Source organism: Pantherophis guttatus, chromosome 5, assembly GCF_059756535.1.
Source record: "Pantherophis guttatus breed Tessera chromosome 5, ASM5975653v1, whole genome shotgun sequence".
Lineage (NCBI taxonomy): Eukaryota > Metazoa > Chordata > Lepidosauria > Squamata > Colubridae > Pantherophis > Pantherophis guttatus.
The window spans coordinates 4647793-4668797 of NC_142067.1; the positions used below are offsets into that span (position 1 = coordinate 4647793).

The 21005-nt window shown below is 43.5% G+C and overlaps 1 protein-coding gene across 2 annotated transcripts in view; it reads right to left on the minus strand.

Moving 5' to 3' along the window:
* UVRAG (UV radiation resistance associated) overlaps nt 1-21005 on the minus strand; it is a 95249-nt gene that overhangs the window by 42496 nt on the left and 31748 nt on the right. For both annotated transcript variants that reach the window (XM_034442098.3, XM_087895756.1), the window contains 2 exons: nt 12244-12349; nt 2609-2735 (listed from right to left, as the gene is read on the minus strand). In XM_034442098.3, the coding sequence (XP_034297989.2) occupies nt 2609-2735; nt 12244-12349 (233 nt within the window). The remainder of the gene's footprint in view (nt 1-2608; nt 2736-12243; nt 12350-21005) is intronic.

Below are 21005 nucleotides of genomic sequence, written 5' to 3' on the forward strand. Positions count from 1 at the left end.
TACAAATATTCTCCGTTATTGGTGCTTGGTTGTTGGGTGGCATATGACGTACGCTACCCAGAGTCGCTTGTTGAGGTGCAGGGCCTATAGAAATCAAATCCATAAAACAACTTGAGAAGTTAAGAGACAATATAGCAATGTTGTTGAGCAAGGATTTGAACCTCAGGATCTAGCACAAACGCTGCAGAGTGAACCAATTACAGGTAGTTCTCGAGTTACGACCACAACCAAGGCCAACATTGCTAAGTGAAACATTTGTGGAGTGAGTTTTGCCCCATCGTAGGACTTTTTTTTGCCCCAGTTGTTTAAGTGAATCATTGCATTTGTTAAGTTAGCAACACGGTTGTTAAGTGAATTTGGATTGCCCGCTGATGTTGCTCGTCAGAAGGTCGCAAAACGGGGTCATATGACCCCGGGACCCTGCAACGGTCATAAATATGAACCAACCGCCCAGCGTTGATCATATGACCATGAGGATGTTACAATGTGTGAAAAACAATCACTTTTTTCAGTGCCTTGTACTGGTAACTAAATGTGGATCAATTCAACTGGATCAATTCAGTTGGAAGTGAAGTTTTAACTATTCCTTGGTAGTTTATTCAATTTAAGCATTTGTTCTTGGGACCACGTAGTCCAATTTCTATTGCTGCTTCTTCAGCCCCACGTCTGCTTAGAGCAGTGTTTCTCAACCTTGGAAGCTTGAAGATGGGTGGACTTCAACTCCCAGAATCTCCCAGCCAGCGCTGCTGGCTGGGGGATTCTGGGAGTTGAAGTCCACCCATCTTCAAGCTACCAAGGTTGAGAAACACTGGTTTAGAGCTTTTGAAGAAATCAACAAGAGGTTGTGAAAGCAGTTAAGTCATTTCATTGAAGAAGCAAGCTGATTAAAAAAGAACGTTTATTATTTATTAACCTTTGGAATATGACTCTCGGGTCCTATTCCGGTAAGCCAGAGCGGAGTTCATTTAAAGAATATTAAATTAGTCTCTTTCGATCACAAAGTAAGATATGGAGAGGTTTTTTTTCTTGTTTCAACTAAACTGGACATTTTAGGGAATTTTTAACAAGAGCTACTTGCGGTATTTTCTGCTCTTGAAAATATCATTCACGTGCTCTGGGATTCCCTGTTCACATTCTGGCGTGAAATCTCAAAAAGTTGTTAACATGATTTGGGGCTGATATTAAGGGCGTATATATGTTCTTCTTGGCTTTATTCTCAGGACTTGGAATATTTCAAAAAACGGTGAACTTTTCACACATAAGAGATGGCCAAGAGCCTTCAAAGAATAACTCTACGTTTGATACGCAGCGACCGATGGCTGTGTCATCTGTCAACCTCTGAGGCAGCTTTGTTTGGCAAAGGAATGGGTTTTAAGAGCTATTTTTATATCTTTTTTTTTTCAGATTTTGTCCCATGCTGTTCTCTGCTCTGTTTAAAATTGAGGACAAGCATGTCATTTCTAGGGTTAATTTTAAAGAAGGGTCTAGCCGTGAACGCAGGATTTTGCTATTTGCTGGTGTTTCACTCATTACAGCTAGTCCTCAATTTATGGCCACAATTGGAACCAGGATTTATGTTACTAAGCAAGGCGGTTGTTAAGTGGGGCGTGCCCAATTTTGCCATTGTTTTTTTCCCAATATTTGAATCATGTGGTTAAGACAATCCGGCTCTCCTTATTTATTTTGCTGGGAAAAATCACAAATTTTATTTATTCCTTTTATATCCCGCTTCTTTTATTTTTACCAATAACTTAAGGCACCAAACATATCTAACACACCTTCTACCTCCTATTTTCCCCACAACAACCACAACATTGTGAGGTGTGCTGGACTGGCCCAAAGTCACCCAGCTGGCTTTCATAGTTAAGGCAGCACTAGAACTCAGTTTCCTAGTTTCCAGCTTGGTGCCTTAACCTGTAGTTTTGTCTGTCTTTTTCAGACTTCATAAAGCAACGGGAGATATTAAGAGAAGATCTGGGATTAAGGCGTTGGGAACTCTGAACCACCATGGTGGTTTGAGGGAGGAAACTTCTAATCTGATCTCTCATGACCTACAGCAGGGGTATCCAATCTTGGCAACATTAAGACTTTTGGACTTCAACTCCCAGAATTCCCCAACCAGCCATATGGACTTCAATTCCCAGAATTTCCAGCCAGCCATGTGGACTTCAACTCCCAGAATTCCACAGCCAGCCATGTGGACTTCAACTCCCAGAATTCCACAACCAGCCTTGTGGACTTCAACTCCCAGAATTCCCCAGCCAGCCTTGTGGACTTCAATTCCCAGAATTCCCCAGCCAGCCATGTGGACTTCAACTCCCAGAATTCCACAGCCAGCCTTGCAGACTTCAGCTCCCAGAATTCTGGGAGTTGAAATCCACAAGTCTTAAAGTTGCCAAGGTTGGACACTCCTGACCTACAGTATCACCATGAAAGATGTCTGGCTACCATCTGAGCAAGACACCGAAAACATAAGGATGCCAGTAACAAGCAACCAGAGATTGCCAAATAATTTTTTTTTTAGGAGCAACCTGCTCTGAAATAACTCTTCATTCTTGGTCATTAGGCTGCGGGGGGACATAATAAGACTGGTATCATTCGCACTCACCTCTTTCAAGTAGTGCGGTTTGTTCCTTATGCAGTAAGGCTACTTCCCGTCCTAGGGCTCTTTTCTGCCTCTCTAGCTCATTCTGAAGCACCAGAATCTTCAACTGTAAACACTCACTCTCCTTTTTCTATAAAAACAAAAGCAAAGGATTGCTCAGAATATATGTAGACGCTTCTGGGAGAAACAACCTGTGAATATTATATATTTCAGTGGAAAATAAAGATTATAGCCATCTCGGAAGAGGTACCAATTGAAGAGAATATTTGTAACTCGGAGTTGAACTGTGGGGTCCTTGGTTATTTTCTTGCAGACGTTTCATTACCCAACTAGGTAATATCATCAGTGCTAGAAGTTACAGGAGTTACAGAATAACAGAAGGGACCTCGTAGGTCATCTAATCTAGGGGCCTCCAACCTTGGCAACTTTAAGGCTTGTGAACTTTAACTCCCTCAATTCTGGGAGTTGAAGTCCACAAGTCTTAAAGTTGCCAGGATTGGAGACTCCTAATCCAATCCCATGCTCAAGCAGGAGACCCTATACCATTTCTGACAGATGTCAGTCCAATCTCTTCTTAAAAGCCTCCAGTAATGAAGCTCCCACAATTCCTGAAGGCAACTTCTGTTCCGTTGGTTGATGGAGCTGTGATGGCGCAGTGCTTCGAAGGCAGTATTGCAGGCTACTTCTGCTGACTCCCGGTTGCCAGCAATCTGGCAGTTCAAATCTCACCAGGCTCAAGGTTGACTCAGCCTCCCATCCTTCCGAGGTGAGGACCCAGATTGTTGGGGGGGGGGGGGGAAGAGGCTGACTCTGTAACCCGCTTAGAGAGGGCTGTAAAGCACTGTGATGCGCTCCATGGCTTAGGGCCAGGGTATTTACGGGACTGTCTTCTGCCACCCATTGCCTCCCATCGGCCAGTTTGCTCCCACAGAGAGGGCCTCCTCAGGGTACCGTCGCCCAGACAATGTCGGCTGGCGACCCCCAGGGGGAAAGCCTTCTCTGTGGTGGCACCTACCCTCTGGAACAATCTACCCCCAGAGATACAACTGATCCCAGACCTCTGGACTTTTCGTTGGGCCCTTAAAACCTACCTCTTTCAGTTAGCCGGGCTATCCTGATTTTATGGTGGGTTTTTAAAATTGAAACTGGTTTTGAATTGAAATGTTTTAAATTATGGGTCAAACTTTATTTAATTATTTTAAATCTATTTTAACTTTTGTGTATAAATGTTTTACTTTGGCTGTTCACCGTCCTGAGTCGGAAAGGAGAGGGGCGGTATAGAAATCTGAAACATACATACATACATACATACATACATACATACATACATACATAAATAAATAAAGGTCTTATGGCTATTGCCAGTGTTCTAAATATCAGAAAACTCCTCCTCATTTTGAGGTTGAATCTCTCCTTGATCAGTTTCCATCCATTGTTCCTTGCCTGGCCTTCGGGTGCTTTGGAAAATAGCTTTGACCCCCCCACTCCTCTCTGTAAGGATGGGGATGGATTTGCGAGGAGGAGGAGGAGGAGGAAGACCGTGGGATCCTTGATGCTCTCTGAGCTTGGTTGCTTTCTTGCAGGCATTTCATTACCCTACCTGGCAACATTTTCAGTGCTAGAAGGAAGTAGGGTTCACTCTCTTGTTTATATTCAAGCCATTGTCTATGCACTGCAGGATGAAGGCCTCTGCCACCTGTTTCCAACCACTAAAGTCCTGAGCTTTCTTTTGCCAACTGGGACTGCCATACTTGCTGATGTTGTCACTTCATCTTGTTTTAGGTCTCTTTCATGGATGCTTTTTATCAAGGAATTACTTGGAACACTGCATTCAGTTTTGGTCACCAGGGTGTAAAAGAAGATGTTGAGACTCTTTCCAGAGTGCAGAGAAGAGCAACAAAGATGATGAGGGGACTGGAGGCTTAAACATATGAAGAACGGTTGCAGGAACTGGGTATGTCTAATGAAAAGGACTGGGGGTGACATGATAGAAGTCTTCTTATATTTGAGGGGCTGCCACAAAGAAGAGGGGGGTCAAGCTATTCTCCAAAGCAGGACAAGAAGCAATGGATGGAAACTAATGAAGGAGAGGAGCAATCTGGAACTAAGGAGAAATTTCCTGACAATAGAACAATCAATCAATGGAACAACTTGCCTCCAGAAGTTGTGAATGCTCCAACACTGGAAGTTTTTAAGAAGAGATTGGACAACCATTTGTCCGAAGTGGTGTAGGGTTTCCTGCCTAAATAGGGGGTTGGACTAGAAGACCTCCAAGGTCCCTGCCAACTTTGTTATTCTATTAAGGGATCCATTCTACGACTGCCTTGGTCCACCTGCCCACAGTTCTTCTTGCTATGCGACCAGCCTGTTTCAATTTCATTTTTTTTTTTTTACTCTTTGGATGACATTGTTTATTTTTGTTTGTTTGTTCTCTAATCCACGTGCAGGACTTTCTATCTTGTCTTGTGATGCCCAGCATGTATCTTTCCGTGGCTCTTTGCGCCACTTGTAGCTTTTGTAACGATTGTGAGGTTAGTGTCCATGTTTCGCTGTCATAGGTTAGTGCAGGTAGCACACACTGATTGAAGTTTTCTCTTCAGGCCTAGGGGGAGGTTGTTCTTGAAAATTACGCTTAACTTGTCAAATGCCTGCCAACCATTCAAGATATATAAATATTTGTATGTAAACAGAGAGCAAACCCCACTCCTTTCTAGCACTGATGATGTCACCTAGATGGGTAACGAAATGTCTGCAATAACATAACCGAAGATTTACCATGTGACACACAACCAGAGGTGAAATCCAGCAGGTTCTGACAGGTTCTGGAGAACTGGTAGCGGAAATTTTGAGCAGTTTGGAGAACTGGCAAATACCACCTCTGGCTGGCCCCCGAGTGGGGTGGGAAGGGAGATTTTGCAATATCCTTCCCCCAGGAGTGGGGAGGGAATGGGGATTTTGCAGTATCCTTCCCCTGGAGTGGGCAGGGAATGGAGATTTTGCAGTATCCTTCTTCTGTCAATCCCACCAAGCCATGCCCACAGAACCCGTAGTAAAAAAAATAGGATTTCACCACTGCACACAACCCTGACATCTAAAAATATTGCGCTATATACATTTGCAGTCTGGAAACTCACGGCATCACACCGGCAATCTTTAATGCAAAATCACTCACAATGGACACCCATGCTACTATTTTCATTTTAGAAGGGGGAAAAAAGCAAGTTTTGCAAAGCACGCTTCCCCCCACCCCACCCGAAATAAACTACTGCTCTGTCTTTTTAATTACTTTGTAGAAAGACAAATGCCGAGCACATTTCCATGACAAGCAGCTCTCAAATTATTATTATTATTGGTGGTTGTTTTTTTTACTTATTTGTTGAATTTATAGCTCTCCTGACTTCCATTGACTCTGGGTGGCTTGCAATCGGGAAAGAAATAAAAACAAGAAAACCGAAAAAGAAATTGTAAGTGGCTTGAAAGCAAACATAGAAAACCCCCTCAAAAAACCCACCATCCAAGGGTGTGTGTGTGTGTGGGGGGGGGGGTTTTCCAACCATCATCCTTGCCCCAAAACCTGGGAGAATAGCCAGGACTTTTAACAGCTTCCAGAACTTCCATCAAGGGTGCGAGCCATGCGGATCCAATTAGGCGAAGATGCTCAACTCTGCACGTTGCAAAGTGTTCCTGAAAGCGGTAACTAAACGCAACGTTTTCGGTTGGGTTGTTTGCGTGTTTCGTTTTATTACGGTCTTTCAAGGGAAGAATAGCAGTGGCGGTCCCGTTTCTAGGCCGACGGCCAACCTGACAAGGAGGTTTGGATGCTGTCTCTTGAACGAGACACCGATGATGTCCTAGAAAGATTAGCGAATGCTGGGAAAGGCTTGCAAACAATAGTGTAATCCTCTGGCTAGCTAGGGGAGAGCGAGTGGAGCGACGCCAAAAACTCTTCATCATTGTCAACCTGCATCACGGAGGAGTCCAAGTTTTCCTTTCTTCTCAGGGCTGACAAAAGCTGCAGAAAATCCAAGTCAAATCTTGGTAGTACAGTGGTCTAAGGCACCCTGTTATTAAGAACAGCTGCCTGCAATTACTGCAGGTTCGAATCTCGCCAGGCTCAAGGTTGACTCAGCCTTCCATCCTTTCAAAGGTAGGTGAAATGAGGACCCAGATTGTGGGGGCAATAAGCTGACTTTGTATAAATATACAAAAGAATGAAGGCTATTGCTGAGCACATTGTAAGCCGCCCTGAGTCTCCGGAGAAGGGCGGCATATAAATCAAATTTAAAAAAAAAATAAAAAAAATAAAAAAATCTTGACTCCTTGGGTCAAAGGGCCCGGCAGGTGGCCACCAGTCCTCTCTATCTCGTCTGTCTTTTGTGAACCATGGCTTTATAAACTTGAGACAGGTAGTCCTTGACTTACAACTGTTCGTTTTAAGGACCGTTTGAAGTTGCAACAGCGCCCGAGAAAGCGACTTATGGGTATTTTTAACACACTTATGACCCGTTGCGGCATCGCCCGCGGTCATGGGATCAAAATTCTTGGTGCTTGGCTAAACTAAAATAATAAATTAGTACGTGTTTCTGACAGATGTGCTGTCCCAGGGGTCAGGTAAATCACCATGTGCAACCTTCCAACAAGCAAAGTTGATTGGGGGGGGAGGCCAGATTCACTTAACAACTGCGGTGATTCGTTTAACAACCGTGATTAAAAAAAGATCGTAAAATGGGGCACAACTCCCTTAACGGCCTTGCTTCACAACCGAAAAGTTGGATTCAACTGCGGTCGTAAGTTGAGGACTACTTATACAGATAACTAGTTGCAAGCCAGGGTTTAGCTATCCAAATTTTTAAATGCAATCGTTAGCTACAATGGAACTAGAAAAAGCTAGAATGAAACTAGTTTTGGTCGCCACGATATAAAAAAAGATGTGGAGACTCTAGAAAGAATGCGGAGGAGAGCAACAAAGATGATGAGGGGACTGGAGGCGAAATATATATAAAGAACGGTTGCAGGAACTGGGTATGTCTAGTTTAATGAAAAGAAGGACTAGGAGTGACATGATAGCAGAGTTCCAACATCTCAGGGGCTGCCCCAAACAAGAGGGAGTCAAGCTATTCTCCAAAGCACCACAAGGCAGGACAAGAAGCAACGGATGGAAACCAATCAAGGAGAGAAGCAACTTAGAACTAAGGAGAAATTTCTTGACAGTGAGAACAAGTAATCAGTGGAACGACTTGCCACCAGAAGTTGTGAATGCTTTAACACTGGAGGTTTTCAAGAAGAGATTTGACAACATTTGCCTGAAATGGTATAGTGTTTCCTTCCTGAGTAGGGGAAGATCTCCAAGATCCCTTCCAATTTTGTTATTCTGTTCGAATGGTTCCTGTTTCAACCCAGCTGGTTCCACGGGACGCCTTCTTCCAAAGCCATCATGCATCGGTCCTAAGATGGCCAGTAAAATGCACGTCCCAGCACTCCAAATGTCGGTGGTTCTTCCCGTTACTCGTCCTTAAAATCTTGGAGCATCACCCAACTGACGTGGTTACAAAATCCACCACTCTTTCAACTGGCAGCTCACGCATCCCGATTTGCGAGAGTTTGCTTTCCCTGGCAACCCTCTCCTTCCACCACCGAGTCAACCCAGATGCTTTGTAACTGGAGAGCATTAGGAGGCCTATTAATTCGTTTTCCCCCTAGGTTTAATCCAACATATTAAGCTGTTGGACTTTCCAGATAAATATTTTCATTTAATGATAATAATAATAAAAAAAAAGAGAGCTTGTGTTACGGGCACGAGGGAGAACGCTTGAGAAAAGGCTCGTAATTTCGATCACTACATACGGACACCAAAAGAGTCCTCTTACACGCGAAGCTGGTCATTACGGGAGTTGAGAAAAATGGAATAAATTCTATACTTGCAGTTCATTCTTCCAAAAATTCTCTCCCGTCAGTTGAAAAAAAAAGGGGGGGGAAAGATCTGAAATGGTATAGGGCCATGATGGCAAACTTATGGCACGCGTGCCAGAGATGGCACGCAGCACCCTCTCTGTGGGCACATGAGCTGTCGCTCCAGTTCAGCTCCGCCGCACATGTGGGCATGCCTCCCGCCAGCGAGCTGGTCTTTGGGTCTGTGCTGCACATGTGCTGGAGGTGGGGCTTGTGCAGGGGGCCATGTGTGCATGCACGGGGAGCAGGGGGCATGCAGGGGCCTCACACGCATTGCATTTTGGGGGTTCAGGCACACACACACGGATTCACACCCACGCATACACACTTTGGGCGCTCGATCTGGAAAAGGTTAGCCATCACTGGTATGGGGTTTCCTGCCTAAGAAGCGGGTTGGACTAGAAGACCTCTAATGTTCCTTCCAATTCTATTCTACTCTTCTGTTCTATATATATTCTATATCTATATCTATTCCATTCCATTCTATTCTATTCCATTCCTGTCCTATTCTAGTTAGGAGCCTTGGTAGTACAGTGGTTTAATGCACCTTGTTATTAACACAGCTGCCTGCAATTTCTGCAGGTTCGAATCTTACCAGGCTCAAGGTTGACTCAGCCTTCCATCCTTTCAAAGGTAGGTGAAATGAGGACCCAGATTGTGGGGGCAAAAAGCTGATTTTGTATAAATATACAAAAGTATGAAGGCTATTGCTTAACGCATTGTAAGCCGCCCTGAGTCTCCGGAGAAGGGCGGCATATAAATCAAATAAAAATAAAATAAAAATAAAAATAAATACTTCTAGTTCTTGTTCTTGTTCTGTTCTATTCTATTCTATTCTATTTTTTTTTTTTATTTGATTTATATACCACCCTACTCCCGAAGGACTCAGGGCGGTGAACAGCCACAAGATAAAAACACATAAATACAAAATTTAAAAACATAATAAAACCAAATTAAACAATTTGGCCAAAGACAGATTTAAAACACCCCAATAAATTAAAAACAAATTAAAATTTGTGTTTTAAAAAGGGAAAAAAGGGAAAAATTAGGCCAGGCCAGCCTGATGAAATAAAAAAATCTTGAGCGTGCGACGGAAGGTGCACAGATCCGGGATCCTCCGTATCTCCGGGGGGAGCTCATTCCAGATAGTAGGTGCCCCCACAGAGAAGGCTCTCCCCCTGGGGGCCGCCAGTCGACACTGTTTGGCCGACGGCACCCGGAGGAGCCCCTCTCTCTATGGGAGCGTACTGGCCGGTGGGAGGCTACTGGTGGCAGAAGGCGGTCTCGTAAGTACCCAGGTCCTAAGCCATGGAGCGCTCTAAAGGTGGTAACCAAGACCTTGAATCGCATCTGGAAGACCACCGGGAGCCAGTGCAGCTCAGTGCAGGAGGTGTTATATGGGAACGCCATGTCACTCTTAACCACCCGCGTGGCCGCACTCTGCGCCAGTTGGAGCCTCCCGGTGCTCCTCAAGGGGAGCCCCATGTAGAGAGAGCGTTGCAGTAGTCCAGGTGGGAAGTGACGAGGGCATGACCGTGCGTAAAGTCCCGATCCAGAAAGGGACGCAACTGGCAAATCAATAGTGGAATATTCATTCCACTATTATTCTATTCTATTCTATTCTATTCTATTCTATTCTATTCTATTCTATTCTATTCTATTCTATTCTACTCTACTCTACTCTACTCTACTCTACTCTACTCTACTCTACTCTACTCTACTCTACTCTTACATCAGAGGCTTCAACATTCTCCATCATCCAGGTCATGGTTGTCCCAAAGGTGCTTTTTCAAGAGGCAACTGGACTTTCTTTGTTTTTCCTTGAAGACGGTTCGCTCCCCATCCAAGAAGCTTCTCCAGTTCTGACTGAATGGTGCAGAATGGAAGGATTTATATTCCTTGCAGTCATCTGGTCCTTAGCCCTCCTTGTAAGAGTCACAGACTCAACATGGATGGAGTCTCAGAGAGAGTACTAACGACCAGATGACTGCAAGGAATATAAAGCCTTAAGTGAAAGATCTTCAAGGAAAAAGAAAGTCCAGTTGCCTTTTGAAAAAGCACCTTTGGGAGAGTCTGTCTGTTTGTATATTTGCAGTGTTCAAATCATAAAACTTACGTTACCGCTTACAGGTAGTCCTTGACTTACGACCATAATCGTTAAGTCCCAAATTTCTGTTTGCTGGCAAGACAGTTGTTAAGTGAGTCTTGCCCCATTGTACAAGCTTTCTTGTCACAGTTGTTTAGCAAATCACTCTGACTGTTAAGTGAATCATGTGGTCGTTAAGCGAGTCTGCCCCCCCCCTTGACTTTGCTTGTCGGAAGCCATCTGGGAAGGTTATGAATGGAGATCTCTCATGATCCCCGGGACACAGCAACTTCATAACTACAGGTAGTCCTCTACGTGCGACCACAACTGAACCCCAAATTTATGTTGTTAAGTGAAACATTTGCTAATTCTGCTCCATTTTATGACTTTTCCTGCCACCGTTGTTAAGTGAATCACTGCAGCTCTTAAGTCAACAACACGGTTGTTAAGGGAATCTGGCTTCCCCATTAACTTTGCTTGTCGGAAGGTCGCAGAAGGGGATCACGTGACCCTGGGACACTGCGACCGTCATAAATGTGAGTCAGCTGTCAAGCGTCTGGATTTTGATCACATGACCCTGAGCCTGCTGTAATGTTTGTAAAGTGTGAAAAACGGTCGTAAGTCCCTTTTTTTCACTGCCGTTGTAACTTCGAACGGTCACTAAATGAACTGTTGTAAGCCGAGGACTACCCATCTCTGTTGTTTGCCAAGCGCCCAAATTTAGATCACGTGACCATGGGGATGCTGCAACAGTCACAAGACTGAAAAACGATCGTCACTTTTCTCAGTGTTGTCGTTAATTTCACATGGTCACTAAACGAATGGCCGTTAAGTAGAGGACTACCTGTACCATACTCCTTAAAAACTATTCTGGTGGCCTGTGATTCCAGAGCCAACTCTCCTGGTCTCTACCCAACTTGTAAAGAATCTAAGATTCAATGATAGGAAGGGCAAGATTCCACTCTTGGAATCCTGCATCCAGTTTTGGTCCCCATGATGTAAAAAAAGATGTGGAGACTCTAGAAAGAGTGCAGAGAAGAGCAACAAAGAGGATTCGGGGAGTGGAGGCTAAAACATACGAAGAACGGTTGCAGGAACTGGGTATGTCTAATGAAAAGGAGGACTGGGGGGTGACATGATAGAAGTCTTCTTATATTTGAGGGGCTTCCACAAAGAAGAGGGGGGTCAAGCTATTCTCCAAAGCAGGACAAGAAGCAATGGGTGGAAACTAATCAAGGAGAGAAGCAACTTAGAACTAAGGAGAAATTTCCTGACAGTGAGAACAATTAATCAGTGGAACGACTTGCCTCCAGAAGTTGTGAATGCTCCAACACTGGAAGCTTTTAAGAAGATGTTAGATTACCATTCGTCTGAAGTGGTGTAGGGTTTCCTGCCTGAGCAGGGGGTTGGACTAGAAGACCTCCAAGGTCCTTTTCAACTCTGCTATTCTGTTTGCATTGAAGCTTCAATCCCCTTCGTCCCCTTAGGACCTATCCATTTTTCTCTAATAAAATACCCCTCCTGCGCTCAGGAACTTAATTTACACAAGATTGCATTCCTCCTGTGGCATTTTAAACTCCCAGTTTAAAAAAAAAAAGCATACCAGCTCGTTGCTTGTAGACGTAAGCCTCAGCTTCTCTTCAATCTCCCTTCCTATTTTCTGAACGGTTACCTGAGTCTGCTTAATGGCACATTGCGCCCGGTGGAGCCTGCAGAGAAACACACAGGTACAATTCAACGTTACTCAGGTGGCCAAACAGGAGGGGCGAAGCGCGATTCGAAGCCAGCCTCTATTGAGGATTGCTGAAGCTGGGCAGCTAAAGCACTGAGCTACGAGTCATAAATGGTCTCTGAGGGCTCTGAAACATCAAAAGTGCCAATAAATGCTACTGGCCTTCCCGTCAGGGAGGGGAAAATGAGAGATTAAGCATTTCCAGCCCCTAATAGAAATTATCCCAGTGAAGAGATCTCATCATCTGTTTAAAGATGCATACTGATTATTATTAGATTTTGGTCTAATGATTAAGGCACCAGGCTAGAAGCCAGGAGACTGGTGAGTTCTAGACCTGCCTTAGGCAGGAAAAATGCTGGGTGACTTGAAGCCAGTGACTCTCTCTCAACTCAGCCCGCTTCATAGGGTTGTTGTTATGGGGAAAGTAGGAGGAAGGAGTCCCGGGTATGTTTTCACCAGGTTTTTCTTATTAAAATAATAAAGGCAAGATAGAAATCAATATCTGTCTGTGTTTATCTGTCTGTCTGTCCTTCTGTTCTTCTGTCTGTCTGTCTGTCTGTCTGTCTATCTATCTATCTATATCTATCTATCTATCTATCTATCTATCAGCAAATCATTCTGTCTGTCTATCAGCAAATCTATCTATCCATCCATCCATCCATCCATCCATCCATCCATCCATCCATCTATCTATCTATCTATCTATCTATCTATCTATCTATCTATCAGCAAATCATTCTGTCTGTCTGTCTATAAGCAAATCTATCCATCCATCCATCCATCCATCCATCTATCTCTCTATCACCAAATCATTGTCTGTCTATCTGTCTATCAGCAAATCTATCCATCCATCCATCCATCCATCCATCCATCCATCCATCCATCTATCTGCAAATCATTCTATCAGCAAATCTATCTATCCATCCATCCATCCATCCAAATCATTCCACAGTATAAATTATTGTTTTTAAAACTTCCTTTGGTTCGCCTGCAGCCTCCTGCCAATAATATAAATTACCTGAACCAAGCCCTCGTGTTTCAGATTTAAAAACATCTTACTACTATAGGTAGTCCTCAGCTTACAACCACAATTGAGCCCAAAATTTATGTTGCTAAGTGAGAAATTTCTTAAGTGAATTTTGCCCCATTTTATGACTTTTCTCGCCACGTTTTGCTAAGCGAATCAAAGCAGTTCTTAAATTAGGAGCACGGTTATTAAGTGAATCTGGTTGTCGTCCCCCCAATTGACTTTGCTTGTCAGAAGTTCGCAAGAGCTTCTGACAAGCTCATGACTCCAGGATACTGCAACCGTTATAAAGGTGAGTTAGTTGTCAAGCATCCGAACGTCAATCACATGACCATGGGGACGCTGCAACGGTCCTAAATATGAAAAATGGACATTAATCACTTTTTTCAGTGTTGTTGTAACTTTGAATGGTCACTAAACGAGCTGTTGTAAGTCGAGGACTACCTGTACTGTTCTGTCTCAGAATCAATGAATTCAAATATTACAAGGTTAAGCCTGTCTCCATTGCATCAGGATTAAAGCCAGATCATATTATCCACTGCATAAGCATCTTCTCTAGCATGTTGTGACCGAGGACTCAAGAAAGCAAAAACAAATGTTGGTTTGTCACAACTTTTGAATGTACAGAACTGTAAAAAATGCAGGTCTAACTTAGAGACAGTCCACTTTGCTGAAAAAACAACCATCTCAGAGACATAAATTAGTCAGTCTGATCGATCATAAATCAAGTCTGTTTATTGCTGAGACAATTCCGCTGAATGTCAGGTTAAAGGGTGGCCATCTGCAAGCAATGAAGTCTAAATAAGTGAAATATATTGTTTCAGACAACTTATTTCTAGCTGGGCTTCATAGTTCCTCTCATTTGCTCCAAACGATCCACACTCTTGTTTACCTCGACATTATTCTACACACCCACATAAAAATGCTTGTTACTTCTAAATCTCTTCATGAAACAAGACCAGCAAAAATAATCCTCTATAATCAGTTCTGGGATGCAAATAAAGCCATCCTCAACTGGGGGATCCTGGGTTCGTTTCATGTAAATAAAATAAATAGGTGGAACACTTAAAATAGAAAAAGGAAATTATCCTTCGATGATCATGTGTCTAAAATAAATCGTTCCCAGGTGAGAAGTCACATGGGGTTTTTGTTAGTACTGCTTTATTTGGTCTTTGGTAAGACCACACTTGGAATAATGCATCCAGTTTTGGTCGCCAGGACGGAAAAAAAAATGTTGAGACTTTAGAAAAAGTGCAGAGAACAAAAAAAAAAAGAAGATTATTAAAGGGGCTGAAGGCTAAAACATATGAAGAGCGGTTGCTGGAATTGGGTATGTCACTCTAGCAACCTTAAACACTCAAAGAGCCACAAAGATCCTAACCGGAAGCCGTCCCCCTCCCCCCCCTTCAATTCTGGAGCCGACCAGAAGTCCAGTTCCCCCACCATAGATGTTCTGTCCCCATACCACACACGCACCCCCACAGACAGCCCGGAGTTAATAAGCCACACGACAAAATCTTTGAAGATAAAGCTGGCAGCAGCCCAGTGGCTAGCTGCCAATTCAGACTTTACTCACACAAAACAAAGATTAGACTGCAAGCATTCCGATAAAGCAGGCAAAGTTTCAACAATACAAGGATTAGTCCAAATGCAGTCCGACAAGGCAGGCAGAAGTCCAGTAACGCAGAGATCATGGATTATTTCTAGTTTTTGCTCGTCACAAACTGAACCGGCCACCACACCCACATTTATACCCTGTGGGGTGTGGTCCAGTGACTCAGCTAATCTCTGGCACGCCTTCCCCTCTGCTGCGCACGCTTCTCCCTGCGCCGCTGCCGAGGATCCAGCCAACACTTATCTACTTCGTCACTGTCCACCTGTGGCTGCAGCGACGTGCTTGGCTCTGGGCCTATCTCTTGGCCTTCGGTGTCCTCTGGAGGAATTGCCAGAGAGGAGGGTCCTGGAGAGGGAGGCCTTGCCAACTCCTCTCCCTCACTCTCAGAGTCTGCATCTGTCGATAGCCCAGGCTCAGGCAACGGAGCCACAACAATAGAGTCTCCTCCTAGCATGGCATCCTTTTCCCTCTACCTGTCCTAACCGAAAGCCCTATCAAATTGTGGAGCCAACCGGCAACAGGGAACCACAGCAGAGGGATGAAAGAGCCACATGTGGCTCCAGAGCCGCAGGTTGCTGACCCCTGCTCTAGCCTAACGAAGAGAAGGACTATGGGTGACATGATAACCATTTTTCAAGTATTTGAGGGGCTGCCACAAAGAAGAGGGGGCCAGCCTATTCTCCAAAGCACCAGAAGGCAGGACAAGAAGCAACGGATGGAAACTAATCAAGGAGAGATTCAGCCTAGAACTAAGGAGAAATTTCCCAACAGTGAGAACAATTAATCCGTGGAACAACTTGCTTCCAGAAGTTGTAGGTGCTCCATCACTGGAGGCTTTTAAGAAGAGACTTGTTTGGAATGGTACAGGGTTCTCCTGCTTGAACAGGGGGTTGGGCTAGAAGATCTCCAAGTTCCCTTCCAACCCTGTTATTCTGATTCAATTTATGTTGTAAGATGGCTCTCCAAATTTAACAAAAAAAAAACCCCTTTGGTTTCTCTCTAAAAGATGCATATAGAACAAGATTTAGCCACACTGCACTGTGGATAGTGGATTTAGAGACATGTCTTCTGGACCATGTAAAGGAACAAGGATGGAGAGATGAGAAGAGATGAGTGCTTTCTAGTCAATGATTGTGGTACAGAGTACCCATCTCCTCAGCCTTGAATACATTCAACCAGGGCTTACAAATTTATTTATTTATTTATTTATTTTTGAATTTGTATACTGCCCTTCTCCCTAAGGACTCAGGGCGGTGTACAGCCACGTAAAAACATAGACTACAAATATTAAAATACCATTAAAAAGATATATATAAATTTGGCCCCATAATTAAAAGCAGTAACAAACCAATTAAAACATTGGTTTGGCAACAAATGTTGGCTTGTGGATGAGATCTGTAGGCCAGGTTTCTCCACCCCGGATGCTGATGTGTAAGCAATCCCGTCAAGAAAAAGAGCACCAATATACAAAATTATTTGTGGCCATAATTAAATAATGCTGTTAATTTACAGACATCTGGAACCCACCAATTCTAAGGGCTTTAATTCAAGGAAAAGACACCCAAAAAGCAATGTACATCAATATTTTAGTTTCCCTCAGGCCAATTTCAAATACTTCAGGAAAATAAAGTTTAGAAAATGCAATCAGTTTGTAACTGCCTAGACCTCAGAAGTTGGCCCAGGGGTGAAATCCAGCAGGTTCTGACAGGTTCTGGAAAACCGGTAGCGGAAATTTTGAGCAGTTCGGAGAACCGGCAAATGCTACCTCTGGCTGGCCCAAGAGTGGGGAGGGAATGGAGATTTTGCAATATCCTTTCCCCAGGAGTTGGGAGGGAATGGGGATTTTGCAGTATCCTTCCCCTGCCACACCCACCAAGCCACGCCCACAGAACCGGTAGTAAAAAAATTTGGATTTCACCACTGGGTTGGCCCACCTCTCTAGAATAGAATAGAATAGAATAGAATAGAATAGAATAGAATAGAATAGAATAGAATAGAATAGAATAGAATAGAATAGAATAGAATAGAATAGAATAGAATTCTTTATTGGCCAAGTGTGACTGGACACACAAGGAATTTGTCTTTGGTGCATAATGCACTACCTTCAACAGGCCACACTGATTGTAGGCCCAGTTCAAACTCATTTAATTTTCAAAACCACACCCAATCTAATGAGAAGGTTCCACCCCATTTATGTATTTTAATATATTTCTATTCCAGTTGTTCCTCCTTCTCCCACATAAAGCTACCCAGATGCCTTAGCCCATTTCAGAACTGAAATCTGTTACCAATCTAAATCAGATCCATTTTATTTTCTCCTTGGACGGCACTAAAAATTTCACATGTGAAGCAGGGAATGGAAATTATTATTTTTTGAAACAAACGCCTACAGGCTCAAAACAGGTACACACTTTTACTCAAAGGGCAATTTTCTTTCCTAGCATTTTCTGGCATGATCATGTGAAGCTGGGGGGGTGACCCAATCATTCCGGATAATGACCGTACTGCCAAAATTCGAGCCCTACCTGCTGAGAACTTAACAAATTTTTCTTTTTCTTTGTCAGAAGAAAGAAAAGCTAAGAGCCTCGTGCGTTTTCAGGAGTGAGATTTTTTTTCCCCCTCTCCTCCTGGGAAGAACGAACTTGCAGATTCCACTTGTGTTAAAATGATTCCTCCTTTGGATCTGCTGGAAAGTTAGCCGAAGAGAAGACGAAACAACACGAAATACCCAAAGGTGCTTTTTTTTTCAAGAGGCAACTGGACCTTCTGGAAGGTCCAGAAGCCTCTTGAAAAAAGCTCCGTTGGGACAACGGTGACTCTGAATGACTGAGAATCTCTAGAGACGACACAAAAATAACACGTTCGCTCCCAGTGGTGTACTATTCCAGAAGTCAGGCGCTGTGTCTCTTAACCTCCTAAGTGGGGTAAGGAAGGACAAAGGAGATTACAGCACTGAGAATACGGAACTTTTCAGTAAAGGAAGTCCTCGATTTACAACAGTTTGTTTAGTGGCCGTTCGAAGTTACGTCGTCACTGGAAAAAACTGACTTATGACCTTTGTTCACACTTTACCAACCATCTCAGCATCCCCATACTCGTGATCAAAATTCAGATGCTTGGCAACTGACTTGTATTTATGACGGTTGCAATGTCTTGGAGTCGCGTGATCCCCTTGTGTGAGTTTCTGACAAGCAAAGTCCGTGGGGGAGCCAGATTCATTTAACAACCGGGTTACTAACTGAACCAGTGCAGTGATTCACTTAATAATAATAGTAATAATAACTCTATTGTCATTGGACGTTTATACAGAGAATACCCATACAACGAAATTCACTTAACACCCAAAGACCAGGTCCAACACACATAATGCTTCCGAAACACCCCCACCCACCACAAATTCCCCACCCCTAAACCACCCAAACATCCACACAATAAATGGCAAGGAAGTGGGGCAAAACTCACTTAACTGTCTCACTTAGCAATAGAAATTTGGGTCACAAGTCAAGGACTAGCTGTATTTGAAACTGGTAAGCACTTTCGCTTTATTCACAGAAGTAGCCACTTATTTATGATACATACTATTTTAAGCTCTGAAATTTGCTTCTGATTAGAATAGAATAGAATAGAAATAGATTAGGAATAGGAATAGGAATAGGAATAGGAATAGGAATAGGAATAGGAATAGAATAGAATAGAATAGAATAGAATAGAATAGAATAGAATAGAATAGAATAGAATAGAATAGAATAGAATAGAATAGAATAGAATAGAATAGAAAATATGGAATGGAATAGAGTGGAATGGAATGGAGTGGAGTGGAGTGGAGTGGAATGGAATGGAATGGAATGGAATGGAATGGAATGGAATGGAATAGAATAGAATAGAATAGAATAGAATAGAATAGAATAGAATAGAATAGAATAGAATAGAATAGAATAGAATAGAATAGAATAGAATTCTTTATTGGCCAAGTGTGATTGGGCACACAAGGAATTTGTCTCCGGTGCATAAGCTCTCAGCATACATACAAGCAACAAGCGATAAATCATGATCATAATCATATGTGAGCTAACCTCTGAATGTGTAAGAAATATAACAGCCGCTATGTAGGACAGACACACAGAAAACGAGCACGGCGCAGCCAGATACGCCAACTAGAAGTCGGAAGACACAATGAAAACTGCTTATTTTACAACTCATGGGCAGACTTAACCATAGTTTCGACTGGGAAACTTGTGAGCGTCCTAGATTAAAGCAAATCCAAAACTGCTAGAAGAATTCCTGGAAGCCTGGCACTCAGCCAAATCGTGCCATCAACAGACACACAGACACGGACGACATCTACATACCATTCAAAAGAAGCAAAAGCCAAAAAGAAGGAAACGGAGAAACCAAAACACCTCCTCACTGGCAATCAACACTCAGGTGAGTAGAGTAGTGAGTAGAGTGAGTGAGTAGAGATTAACACCAAGATTAATACTTGGTGTTAATTAATACAACAATCACAGAGCCTTGGTAGTACAATGGTCTAAAGCACCCTGTTATTAGACCAGCTGCCTGCAATTACTGCAGGTTTGAATCTCGCCAGGCTCAAGGTTGACTCAGCCTTCCATCCTTTCTAAGGTAGGTAAATTGAGGACCCAGTTGTGGGGGCAATAAGCTGACCTGTATACAAATATACAAAAGTATGAAGGCTATTGCTTAGCGCATTGTAAGCCGCCCTGAGTCTCCGGAGAAGGGCAGCATATAAATCAAATAAAAAAAAAAAAAAAGCAAATACCATAGTCAAGGAATTAGCTCAAACAATCAAGCAGTAAACATCAGACTAAAGAAACTACCAAAAACACTCCCACCAACACCTGTACATAAATAGAGAGCAAATCTCATTCCTTTTTAGCACTGATGATGTTACCTAGTTGGGTCATGAAACATCTGCAAGAAAACAACCAAGCTCAGAGGGCACCAAAGTCCCCTCCCCGTGGAATTTTCCATGCTAAAATCTATCCCATTTCCTCACATGCATTTGTTTTGCGTTTGGCTGGAGTAATTTCTTTTTTTTTTCAGAAGTTTACTTTCAGCATGATTTAAAACACCTTTGTTTAATTAAAACAGAAAAAGCAAACCAGAAGCCAGGAATCATTTCACTCCGTTCAAGTTTTTAATTTGTGACATCCTTTTTTTTTACGAAACTGTGCCTCGTCTCGGGGCTTTGCGACCCCCCCCCCAAAAAAAAGAAATCTTGCAAAAGTCTCCGAAAGCAACAGGCTGTTTACGTGGAAAGTCTGTTGCTCCCTCTGTGGATGAAAATTCTATTTTCAAAGGGAGGGAATACATTGAACCACTTCGGTGGTCCTTAAGAGGCACTGAATAGATGTGGACGCGGCATCAGGAGAACACAAAATGAAAAAAAGATGTCCTGTTGGCTGGCTTTTCAATTGCTTGTTTAGTTTGAAGACAGATTCACACAGATACGCAGGATACTGACTCCCCCATCTCCTAACAGAGGGATAAATGTAGGTCAAACCTTGCCTATCAATATAGCTCTAGTGCCGTGATGGCGAATCTATAGCTGTGCCACAGCTGGCATGCGGAGGCTTTTCTGCAGGTACGCGAGCCATCGCCCAGCTCAGCTTCATTGTGCATGCGCGCACGCCTCCCACCAGCCAGCTGATTTTCGGGATGCATGGGGGGGCCCACATGCGGGAGACACGTGTGCATGTGTGTGGGGGTCATGCGTGCATTTAAGGAGGGGTGGGGGGAGGACGGAGGGTGTAGCATGCTCCCCCCAGCACATTTTTGGGCCCAGGAGGCTGAAGGGAGGCCTACTAGGCCCAAAATGGGGCATGGGGGAGGCGCGTGCACATGCGTGGAAGGTTGTGGTGCCGCATAATGGGGTGAGCTCCAGTTACTTCCCCAAGCTTCTGCCAACCTAGCAGTTCGAAACCTCGTAAAAAAAAAAATGCAAGTAGAAAAATAGGGACCACCTTTGGT